This window comes from Bison bison, unplaced genomic scaffold, assembly GCF_000754665.1.
Source record: "Bison bison bison isolate TAMUID 2011002044 unplaced genomic scaffold, Bison_UMD1.0 scf7180017864506, whole genome shotgun sequence".
In the NCBI taxonomy this organism is placed as follows: Eukaryota; Metazoa; Chordata; class Mammalia; order Artiodactyla; family Bovidae; genus Bison; species Bison bison.
Window position 1 is genome coordinate 303,511 of NW_011495063.1, and position 13,211 is coordinate 316,721.

General features: G+C 36.9%; 1 protein-coding gene and 1 pseudogene across 1 annotated transcript; both read left to right on the forward strand.

Moving 5' to 3' along the window:
* The first annotated feature begins 672 nt into the window (after window positions 1-672).
* LOC104980729 lies at window positions 673-1,607 on the forward strand (annotated as a pseudogene).
* Window positions 1,608-11,473: 9,866 nt separating this feature from the next.
* LOC104980730 (olfactory receptor 8G2-like) lies at window positions 11,474-12,409 on the forward strand. Its single transcript, XM_010829508.1, has one exon. The coding sequence runs from the start codon at window positions 11,474-11,476 to the stop codon at window positions 12,407-12,409; it is 936 nt and encodes a 311-aa protein (XP_010827810.1).
* Window positions 12,410-13,211: the final 802 nt, after the last annotated feature.

Genomic DNA, 13,211 nt, shown 5'->3' on the forward strand with positions numbered 1-13,211 from the left:
AGGGATTATCCCCAGGTCACACAGCAAGTAAGAAAGTGAAAGTGAAGTCGCTCAGTCGTGTCGACTCTTTGCGACCCCATGGTGTACACGTGTACACCCGTGGCGGATGCATGTTGATGTATGGCAAAACCAATACAATATTGTAAAGTAAAATAATAATAATAAAATAAATAAATAAATAAGCACATCATAAATGACCCTTAGTTTGTCTTCAAAAAACATTATTATATTTTAGAAATATGAATAATTATTTGACCTCCAGTACTTCAACCATGAAGCTCAAATTGCCTATACCATTCTTAGTGCACTGCTCCCAGGGTCACAGGGGTGGAATATATGACTTAAATATATGCCATCCCATTATGTTCCCTTAGAGTATTCAAATTAGAAATAGGAGCAGGGTTTTCCTGGGACTTGGAAAATCTGTTGAGATATAAATATGATGCCTGCTAAGCAGTTGTGTTTCTAAACTACTGGATCATGATCCAGGCTGGAAGAAGGTGAGCACTAAAGCAGCAGATCTCAGGTGGAATAAAGCACATTATGAACTTCTTCTGATGAGGAATAAATTAATGATCTCCCCAGAATTACTCTTCCTCACACATAAACATGTACATACACACATAGAGGAACACAAAAGTACACTCATCTACTCTTTTTATGCTTAGGATAATGGACCCTAGAAGTCACTCTTCAGTGACTGAGTTCATCCTCTCTGAGGTCACAGAATAGCCACAACTCCAGCTGTCACTTTTCCTCCTCTTCCTAGGAATCTATGTGGTCATGGTGGTGGAGAACCTGGACATGATTACACTGATAGGGCTCAGTTCTCACCTGCACACCCCCATGTACTATTTCCTCAGCAATTTGTCCTTTATTGACTTCTGTCAGCCCACTGTCATTACCCCCAAAATGCTGGTGAACTTTATGACAAAGCAGAACATCATTTCTTACTCTGAATGCATTATTCAGCTCTACTTCTTCTGCATTTTAGCTATTTCAGAGTGTCACATGTTGGCTGCAATAGCATATGATCGCTATGTTGCCATCTGCAATCCCTTGCTTTAAAATGTTATCATGTCTTACCACATCTGCCTCTGCCTCACAGTGGGAGTTTATATTTTGGCCATCATTGGATCCACGATCCATAAAGGATTTGTGTTGAGACTCCTTTTCTGTGAGAACAATGTGGTTAACCATTATTTCTGTGATCTCTTTCCACTCTTGGAGCTATCCTGTTCTAGCATCTATGTCAATGAATTATTGGTTCTAGTCTTGAGTGCATTTAACATCCTGACTCCTGACTTAATCATCCTTACATGCTACCTCTTCATCCTCTCCAGCATCCTCCAAATCACTCCCCTGAGGGCAGGTCCAAAGCCTTCAGCACCTGCAGCTCTCACATCTTAGCTGTTGCTGTTTTCTTTGGATCTGCAGCATTCATATACCTGAAGCCATCATCTGTGAGTTCCATGGATCAAGGAAAAGTGTCCTCTGTGTTTTATACCTGCATTGTTCCCATGCTAAATCCTCTGATTTACAGTCTGTGGAATAAGGATGTCAAATTTGTCCTGAAGAAAATTCTGGAAAGAGGAAAATGTATATGAATAGAATCAATAGCATGATGTCATAGAAGTCATTTGGTTTGCTGAACTATGCAGTGTGTTAGATATATTGTTCAAATTTTTGGAAATTTACTGATACTTCTCTGTATAACTCATCTCCAAAATTCTCCTGGCTACTTCTTTGAACATACATTACAATGATTATATAAGCAAAAATACAATAATAGAATTTTTTAAAAATCTTGAATATTAAAGGAGCTTACTTTTATTTTTTAATAATAATATATCTAGGAAGAACAACAATGCTTATGATGATTATGGTGAAAATCACAGTAATGCATATTATCAAGATTTATGAAATATAAAGCACTATGCCCAGTACTTTAAATGGATATCTTTATTTACTATATTCCTTCAGGACAAATTCTAGTATTATTTTCCTTTGAAAAGAATAAATGGAAGGTTATTTAATTTGTGTATTTGCCATGGTCCCAAACATAATAAATGATAGAGAAAACATAAGTGATACTTTTGCACAAGAAGATAGTGAATAGGTCCAATGCCCCCCTGAGAATTCCCTTCTATATGTCAAGCATCATCACTTTCCTATAAGACTGTGTTTCTTTTCTCTAGATATCTTCTATGCTATTTTCACTTTTATTTCCTTTGATAAAATGAAAATAATCAAAATCTTTCAAACAGTATTGGTCAAAGCAACAATTGCAAGGATGGAGATTTATTGCAGGGTTTCACAGTAGACAGTCATTAAAGAGATTCAAATTATAATTGAAATGTAAATATTTATAAAAGCAGCCCAAACAACATTGTCTTATCTTTATACCAATAACACTATAACTATTTATGAAGCAGCTGTTCATAAAAGAAAAAAATCCTGCTGAATTATATCACTTTCATGTTGTTAATGCTCTTCTGTTCCATACTTTATTGAATTGTGTATTCATGTTCAGTTCAGTCTCTCAGTTGTGTCTGACTCTTTGCAACCCCATGGACTGCAGCACACCAGGCTTCCCTGTCCATCACCAACTCCTGGAGCTTGCTCAAACTCCTGGAGCTTGCTCAAACTCATGTCCATTGAGTCGGTGATGCCATCCAACCATCTCATCCTCTGTCATCCCTTTCTCCTGCTGCCTTCAATCTTACCCAGCATCAGAGTCTGTTCTAAGGAGTCAGTTCTTTGCATCAGGTGTCCAAAGTATTCGTGCTTCAGTTTCAGCATCATTCCTTCCAATGAATATCCAACAATGATTTCCTTTAGGATTGACTGGTTTGATCCCCTTGCAGTCAAGGGACTCTCAAGAGTCTTCTCCAACACCAAAGTTCAAAAGCTTCAATTCTTCAGCGCTCAGCTTTCTTTATACTCCAACTCTCACACCCATACATGACTACTGGAAAAAACATAGTTTGACAATGTTGGCAAAGTAATATCTCTACTTTTTAATATGCTTTCTAGGTTGGGCATAGCTTTTCTTCCAAGGAGCAAGCATCTTTTAATTTCATGGTTGCAGTCGCCACCTTCAGTGATCTTGGCAATCTTGATTCCAGCTTGTGCTTCATCCAGCCTAGCATTTTGCATGATGTACTTTGCACATAAATTAAATAAGCAGGGTGATGATATACAGCCTTGATATATGTTAATGCTCTTTTGTGCCATAATTTATATAGTTGCCATTTCATGTTATGTTCTCTTTAAAACATCTCTTCTTTTCCCTCATACTATTGCTTTTTGATTGTAGGTCTTAAATATCTTATAATTATAAATTCTCATATTATTATAAATGCTCAGTTGTTTTCTGTCTTTTCCTAATTCAAACCATCCTATTCATTATTGCCATATCAATGTCCTTTAAATAGTGTGCTGTCTATTCACCTAATATAACAAGTTGCAGTATTTACTTATAGTATCCAAATATTGGACAAATACATAATATAACTTTGTTGCTTTTTACTCACTAAATTCTATCCAACTCTTTCCAACCCCATGGATTGTAGCCTGCCAGGCTTTTCTGTCTATGGGATTTTCCAAGTGGGAATACTGGAGTGGGTTTCTATTTCCTTCTCTAAGGATCTTCCCAAAGGATCGTCCCAATGCAGTGGAAGATGCATGACTCCTGCATTTGCAAGTGGATTCTTTACTGCTGAGCCACAAGGGAACCACATAATATAACTTTACCTCCTTGTATTTCATTAAAAACTAATTCAATAGCAGATAATCATTTTCAAAGAACACTCATATTTATCATTTGACTTAATTTTCATCAGTCTTATTTGCTCAGTCGTGTCCAACTCTTTGCAGCCCAATGGACTGTAGCCCACCAGGCTCCTCTCCTGATGGAATTTTCCAGGTGAGAATAGTGTGGTGGAATGCCATTTCCTACTTCAAAGGATCTTCCCAAACCCACACCTCTATCTCCTGCATTGGCAGGGGGATGCTTTACCCCTAGAGCCACCTGGGAAGCCTGGGGTATCAAGGAAGGGAGATGGTTACAATCACAACTCCTGTCATAGGCAAGATTCCTAGTCCAGTGCTTTTCCCAACAAGCACAAATGGATTAACAGAGGACAGATAATAAGAGTTCTGATGGAAAATCCTTGAATTACTAGGGCTTAGGCTCCTAAATAAAACATAGATAAGTGACAGGAAATGGTCCCACTAGACCACTAGACAAGAAAAGCCTATGTAGATCCAGAAAAAGACAGATCATACTTCACATGAAATGATCATTCTACCAGACTAGAAAAGCAGCAGCAGCAGCAAAATAGATAGCAGACAGTTCATGAATCACGTGTGGATCGCTGCGAGACATCAATTTTTATTTATTTACTTTTTGTGTGTGTGTGAAGGGAGCTGCTAATTTTTTTTAATAGGGAAGTGACACAGTTTTAAATGTTAATAGTATCACACATGCTAAAGAATGCTCTAACTACCAAACAACTGGACTTGTCTAACACACTAGTAAAGTAATGCTCAAAATTCTCCAAGCCAGGTTTCAACAGTATGTCAACCATGAACTTCCAGATGTTCAAGTTGGATTTAGAAAAGTCAGAGGAACCAGAGATCAAACTGATAAATATCTGTTGGATTATTGAAAAAGCAAGGGAGTTCCAGAAAAACATCTATTTCTGCTTTATTGACTATGCCAAAGCCTTTGACTGTGTGGATCACAAAAAACTGTGGAAAATTCTGAAAGAGATGGGAATACCAGACCACCTGACCTGCCTCTTGACAAACCTATATGCAGGTCAGGAAGCAACAGTGAGAACTGGACATGGAACAACAGACTGGTTCCAAATAGGAGAAGGAGTACATCAAGACTGTATATTGTCAGCCTGCTTATTTCACTTATATGCAGAGTACATCAAGAGAAATGCTGGGCTGAATGAAGCACAAGTTGGAAACAAGTTTGCTGGGGGAAATATCAATAACCTCAGATATGCAGAAGACACCATCCTTATGGTGGAAAGCGAAGAACTAAAGAGCCTCTTGATGAAAGTAAAAGAGGAGAGTGAAAATGTTGGCTTACAGCTCAACAATCAGAAAACTAAGATAATGGCCTCTGGCCCTATCACTTCATGGAAAATAGATGGGGAAACAGTGACAGACTTTACTTTTTGGGGCTCGAAAGTCACTGCAGATGGTGACTGCAGCCATGACATTAAAAGTCTCTTGCTCTATGGAAGAAAAGCTGTGACCAACCTAGAAAGCATACTAAAAAGCAGAGACATTGCTTTGCCAACAAATGTCTGTCTAGTCAAAGCTATGGTTTTTCCATAGTCATTCATGGATGTGAGAGTTGGGCTATAAAGAAGGCTGAAGGCCAAAGAATTGATGCTTTTGAACTGTGGTGTTGGATAAGACTCTTGAGAGTCCCTTGGACTGCAAGGAGATCCAATCAGTCCATCCTAAAGGAAATCAGACCTGAATATTCATTGGAAGGACTGTTGCTGAAGCTGAAATTCCAATACTTTGGCCACCTGATGTGAAGAAGTGACTCATTGGAAAAGACCCTGATGCTGGTAAAGATTGAATTCAGAAGAAGGGGATGACAGAGTATGAGATTTTTGAATCGCATCACCAAGTCGATGGACATGACTTTGAGTAAGATGCTGGAGTTGGTTTTGGACATGGAAAACTGGCCTGCCCCCATCTATGGGGTCACAAAGAGTTAGACATGACTGAGCAACTGAACAGAGTTGAACTGCACTCAACCATTGTTGCTATGATCTTCTTCCCTTCCTCAAGCTCTCCTGCTCTAGCACCTATCTCAATGAATTACTGGTTCTATGTTTTGCTGTACTTAACATCTTTGTCTCCATCCTGATCATTTTCAGCTCCTACATCTTCATCATTTCCAGCAGCATCCACATTGATTCCACGGAGGGCAGATCCAAAGACTTGAGCACATGCAGCTTCCACATCTCAGATGTTGCTGTTTTCTATGGGTCTACAGCATTCATGTGCCTGAAACCATCACCTGTGAGATCCATGGACCAAGGGAAAATGTCCTCTGTGTTTTATACTATTGTTTTGCCCATGCTTAATCCCCTGATCAACAGCCTCAGGTATAAAGATGTCAATGTTTTCCTGATGAAAATACTTGACAGAAGAATATTTTTGTGATCAGACATAACATGAACATGATATTTTAGAGCTAGTCTTTGCTTATTATATTGTATGGATATATGGTTCTCTTACTTCAAAATCCTTACCAGAGCTTACAATCTGAGTTAAGATCTCCTTCATACTTTGTAACATTGCTCAAACCTGTATGCCTCCTACTATGCCATTTATTGTTTTGGGTGTGTACTTGCGTGCTTATTGTCCAAAACATACTGTAATGTTCATGAAGATTATCCCCATTCATGTATTTCATTGCCATATATGCAGGACATAAGATAGTTCCTGCCACTAGAAACACCTTGACAATTTTCTTATTTTCTTTTAAAAAATATTTATGGGAAGCCATATATATTTCATCCTGTCTTTTTTCATTACTTTCTCCAATTATCTACATATGACTTCTAACAGTTAAAATCAATTAAATTTATGTTTGAAGAGTTCTTCAAAAATATAGAACAGTCTTTTGGGCTCTGTGGGAGAGGGAGAGGGTGGGATGATTTGGGGGATTGGCATGGAAACATGTATAGTAATATAAGAAACGAATCACCAGTCCAGGTTCGATACAGGATCCTTGGGGCTGGTGCACTGGGATGACCCAGAGGGATGGTACGGGGAGGGTGGTGGGAGGGGGGTTCAGGATGGGGAGCAACATGAACCAGTGGCGGATTCATGTGGATGTGTGGCAGAACAAGTACAATATTGTAAAGTAATTAGCCTCCAATTAAAATAAATTTAAAAATTAAAAAAAAAATCTGCAATAAAACTGATGACATCCTAAATTATTTCTATACAAATTTTTAGAAGCACGAACTTGAGTAACTTCTGTATCAAACCCGAGTGCAGGTAAGATAACTTGTGAACACCTGATTTCTTAAGTCATTAAATAAAGTCAAAAACCCAAAATACTTGAAGCAAAACTCTTGGTTATCAAGCATACAGCATATATGCATTAAAAAATAATATGTATATTTGTTATCTGATGGGTCAACACAGCAAATCTGGAGATACAGTGGTACCTGGAACTTGACCCCTCCAGTCTAAAATACTATGGTTTCCCATACCTAGATTGGAAAAAAACTTCACCTATATTGACATTGAGAAAATTCTTAGTATGTAGAATTTTATCCATGTAAATTACAGTTCAATGAATTTAGTTTAAAGATTTTTAAAAAATATGAGTTATACTGTTGCAATCTGAGTTGTGGATCTTCCTAGATTGCCGCCTTAAACCAGAATGTGATTTTTTTTTATTACTCTATATTTTAAGCAAATTTTTTCACATTGACAGATCTCTATATTATTCCTCAATATTTCTTTTATTTATAGAATTAGATAGTGTCATTAACTTATTCTACTTGTTAGGGACTTTTCATGGGTAATGAAAGTAACCAGGTGAAACCTTCCTGCAGCCTGCATGTTAAAATATTTCAAGTACTACTGTTTAATAAATATATCATGTTATCTAAATATAGTTAAATATAGGTCAATGAGAAAAAAATCATTCAACTATTGCACACAAAGATTTTTTTCAGTTTTTTCTTTATCTCTTGTGTGAAATCACTTTAGAAAGTTCCTTTAATGCAGGTCTTAAATATTTCCTAAAATTTTGAATTTTTATATAGCTTGACATGAAGTTCACCAGAGTTCTAATAAGATCTATCACAGCCTTGCTTCCAACCTATAGTCTAACAAAAAATAATAAATTACAATTATATGACACTATTAAACATTTGAGAGTCAAAGGAAGAAAAGGGAATTGCTAATTGTAACTTATCCCAAGAGTTGATACTTGTGGGATATGATCCTAATGGGAGATCATTAGCATTATCTGTTCCTCATCTGATTCTTAGCATCTGTACTCAGAGTATTAATCACCATTCATATCAACCAACCTTTGCAAGGACCATTGACTTCAACAGAAGTCAGGATCATTGACTCAAAATTATTACAACAGTATCTTCTAGGTTATGACACTACAACAACAAGAAGTCCTGCAAGGTTAGTACTCAGAACTATCCACCAGCATCACCAGAACCATTTTTCCCTTCAGAGAAATAGAGAAGAAGAATACACAGCACTGGCGTGCTGGGGAGCAAGAGGGATGTATTTGAATCCCAGTCCTGGACTTTAAAAAGTTAGATCTTCTATTCTAGCTCCCTCATGGTGCATTAATAGATGCAAGTAGCTATTTTTCTGTCTCTATCTGTCCTCACTCTAATATTCACACTCCATGAGGAGCAAAGGTTCCCTTATCATCTCTCTGTCCCTGCTGGAGAAAGTTATGGCCAGTATTTCTTTGTTTGCTCACCTCCACTCAGGCAGTGTGAGAGCTTCGTTCACTTGTGTTGGAGTCTATGTTAACTTATTACTACAATCCTTTCGATAATTTTATTAAAAAATCATATTTATTGATACTTGTATATAAAGCATTGTGCCAAGCACTATATTGAGTTTACAGTCTAGTATAGAAGAAAAGCCAATAAGTAACTCATAATAACTGATGCAGAATCAAGCATGTGCTAAATGTAAACATGAGAAAGGTATTCCTCAGCACATAGAAAATGGTCTTATTACCTGGGGTTTCCATTATTAAAGCCTTTAACTTAAGGACACTAACTATTGAATAAATTTCATCAGATACACTGGGAATGTGTGAGAGAAGATAAAGATATATGAGTCAAAAAAAAAAAGATTCTACCAAATGCTGTTTTGTGTAATAGTTAAATCATGTGATACCTGGTGGGACATAAAAATAAAAGATTTTGTTGTTAGGTGATATAAATCATAGAATTACAGAAATTTATTCAAACTTTATTTGGAGACCTTGGAAAATATTTAGGAGTTAATACTGAGTAAAAATTTCAAATTTCAGTATCATTTTATATATTTAGGTAGAAAGGAGGAACAAGAAAATGTCTTAAGGAAAAAAAAAAAAAAAAATCCCAGCCATCATCGTAGGAATGATGCATGCTAAGTCGCTTCAGTCGTGTCTGACTCTGTGCGACCCTATGGACAGGAGCCCACCAGGCTCTTCCGTCCACAGTACTCTCCAGGCAAGAATACTGGAGTGGGCTGCCATTTCCTTCTCCAATGAAAGGGAAATGAAAATGACACTAGGAATGAAAATGACACTAAAACAAAAGATAAAATGGAAAGCAACTCAATAGAATAAAATTAAAATAACAATGACAGTATCAGGGTCTTTCCAAGGGTATGGGGCTGTGCTAAACATCTCATAGGAATCAGTATTGTGAATTTACACAGGAGGTAGATTTTAGTGTTTCTGTTTTTCAGAGAGTTGGAAAGTAGACATGTTATCTCAAGATCACACAGGAAATGGGGTAATAATAGGATTCATAATCAGGATCCATTAGAATGAAGATAATAGAAGTACACCTAATCCAACTACCCATTAGATTTGTCCTTAAAGAATAATCTGTATGGTTATTCAGTCTTTTTCCAACTTTTATGACTGTCAGCTCGGGTGTGTCTGGTGATAGGGATGTTTGTCTTTGCTGTGAAACTCAAATATTTCTTCCCATGGTTTGAAGCAGTTAATTTTACTCAATCTCTTGTATGTATACAATAAGTTCAGTACCTCCCACTGCCATATGATGAACATTGAGATAACTTTCCTGTGCCACATGAATTTTTGCCTTGCTAGAAAAAAATATCCTTAGTTGTTTTAGCCATCTTAAAATAACCGATTTCTAGATGATATTTGTGAAACTGTGCAGCTTTACCTATATCACACACAGTATTTCACTTCAAACTGAACACAATAGCCAAATATTACTTGAGTGTTAAGAATATAAATTTTTATTTTCTAGAACCTACTCATCTCCTTTACAAATCTTGACTAAAGATACATTGGTCTTTAAAAAAGACATCACACTGTTGACTAGTATTGAATTGATATTAAAATCACTTATTTTATTTTGCATGTACTTTATGAATCCACATCTCTCCCATCTTTGAATTCTATTGCTGATGCTGCTGCTAAGTCACGTCAGTCGTGTCCGACTCTGTGTGACCCCATAGATGGCACTCCACTAGGCTCCCATCCCTGGGATTCTCCAGGCAAGAATACTGGAGTGGGTTGCCATTTCCTTCTCCAATGCATGAAAGTGAAAAGTGAAAGTGAAGTCACTCAGTCGTGTCCGACTTTTCCCGACCCCATGGACTGTAGCCCACCAGGTTCCTCTGTCCATAGGACTTCCCAGGCAAGAGCACTGGAGTGGGTTGCCATTGCCTTCTCCGAATTCTATTGCTAGCACATGTAAAATGCATGATTATACTTTAAAAAGTTTGGCATATCAAACACCTAGCATTTGTGTTCAAAGGCATTTTATGACTTGGAGAATAAAATCATTTTCTTACCTCCACCATTTAAATCATAAAGTCCAAATTTCACAGATCAATCTTGGTACATTAATGCCCTAGTCACAGTGGTGGAGTATGTGACTTATATTTAGGCCATTATACTCTCACCCCTAAGATTATCCAAATTATAAGAAGAATGGTTCCTGGGGTGGAAAAAGTATAAGCATGATGTCTGTCAAGCAGTTTCATTTATGCCCTCTGGAGTCAAAGTCCAGGGAGAAGGAAGCTGGGACATTAAAGCATCAGATCTCAGGTGAAATGATACTGGTCATCACATTTCAGATATTTTCAGTTGAGAAGTTACTAAAGAAGACAACCCCAACTAATATAACTACTTTGCACAGACTTATGAATCCTCTCTGTATTAATTATAGATACCATATACAACTATTACTTATTATAAATGAAATAAAAATACTATGCCATTCAACAAGCATGAAATTAATATATAAACATAGAAACTTGGAGGAAGGAAGAGTACTCAGAAATAATACTAGAAATGTTCGTGTTGACTGACTTTAAAAAAAAATACTTGTTATAAAAAAATCCATAAATTGTTGTTTCTCTTAAACTTTATGCAATTTCTTAATTGTAAAGTTCTTGATGTTTATAATTTCTATTCTAGTTCAACAAAATTAATTGTTTGTCCTAGAGTAGCAGGATATACTGGAGAATTCCCTAGATTATGTGTGTCCTCTGCTGAAAAATAAAGAATGATCTCTGCAGAATTACTCTCTGCCTCTCTCTCACACACACACAAACATACACACATGCATAAACCTCTCTCTCTCTCTCTCACACACACACACACACACACACACACACACAGATATACTCATTTTCTTTGTTTGTTTGTTTTTTAAACTTAGAACCTACTAAGAAGAAAATGGACCCAGGAAATCACTCCTCAGTGACTGAGTTCATCCTCACTGGGCTCACAGAACAGCCACGACTCCAGCTGCCCCTTTTCCTCCTCTTCCTAGGAATCTATGTGGTCACAGTGGTGGGGAATCTGGGCATTATCACACTGGTTGGGCTCAGTTCTCACCTACATACACCTATGTACTATTTCCTCAGCAACTTATCCCTTATTGATCTCTGTCAGTCCACCGTCATTACCCCCAAAATGCTGATGAACTTTGTGACAGAGAAAAACATCATCTCCTATCCTGAATGCATGACTCAGCTATATTTCTTTCTTCTTTTTATTATTTCAGAGAGCTATATGTTGGCTGAAATGGCATATGACCGCTATGTTGCCATCTGTAACCCCTTGCTTTATAATGCCATCATGTCTTATTATTGGTGCTTCCAGCTCACAGCAGCAGTTTATATCTTGTGCATCATTCAATCGACATTCCATACTTGCTTTATGTTGAGACTCTATTTCTGCAAGGCCAATGTGATTAACCATTATTTCTGTGATGTTTTTCCACTCATGGAGCTATCCTGTTCTAGCATCTATTTCAATGAGTTATTGGCTCTAGTCTGCAGTTCTTTCAACGTCCTGATTCCTGCCTTGACTATTCTTATTTCCTATATCTTCATCCTCTATAAAATCTTCCACATCCACTCCACTGAGAGCAGGTCCAAAGCCTTCAGCACTTGCAGTTCCCACATCTTGGCCGTTGCTGTTTTCTATGGATCTGCAGCATTCATGTACCTGCAGCCATCATCTGTGAGCCCCATGGACCAAGGGAAAGTGTCCTCTGTGTTTTATACCTGCATTGTGCCCATGCTGAATCCTTTGATCTACAGTTTGCGGAATAAGGATGTCAAATTGGCCCTGAAGAATATTCTGAACCTTGGAAAATATAGATGAATAGACTCACCGTTGGTGTCATATCAGAAATAACTGTTTGCTTTGCTGAGATATGCAATGTTTTAGTTTTATTGTTCAAATTTTTGGAAATTCAGGATCATTTCCCCATACAATACATTTCTTTGGAATTTGTGTTATATTGATTATGTATGGAGAAATATCAAGAATAATGTCAGACACTCTTGAGAATTAAAGAAGCTCCAGTTAACATAAAAAACACAAATAACAAGAATAACTATGATGATCATCATAATGTAATAACGTATTATTATTGAGATAGTATAAAATATCAAACACTGTACCCAGCACTTCATATCAGACAACTTTCTTTAATATTTATGATATCTCTCAAGGCAAGTCCTAATACTATTTCCATTTGAAAGATGAATAAATTGAAGTTTGTTTACTTTGAGTAAATGTCCCCATAGTCCCACACTTAATAAAGTCAGAGGCTAGAATGTCTGGCTCCAGGAACTGTGATTTTACTCAAAGTAATCTATTGCCCCCAGGTAATTGTGGATAAGCGTAAGGCCTTCCCAATAATTTCTTTCTACACATTAAACTTCTACTTTTCCTGTGAGACTGTATTGCTTTCCCCTAGACCTGTCCAATGCAATTTTCACTTTTATTTCATTTGATTTAATGAAAATAATAAAAATATTTCAAACTTGTGTTGATCAAGCTAAAAGACCAAATGCAGAGTTAATACAGAATCTTAAGATAAGACTCATCAATGAGATTCAAATTATCATGTTCAATACTGACAATTTTTATAAAAATAGCCCAATACATTCCTATCTTT

Bases quoted from the DNA above. Each gene is read 5' to 3' on its own strand.
- LOC104980730 (XM_010829508.1), top strand. From the start codon at position 11,474: ATGGACCCAGGAAATCACTCCTCAGTGACTGAGTTCATCCTCACTGGG.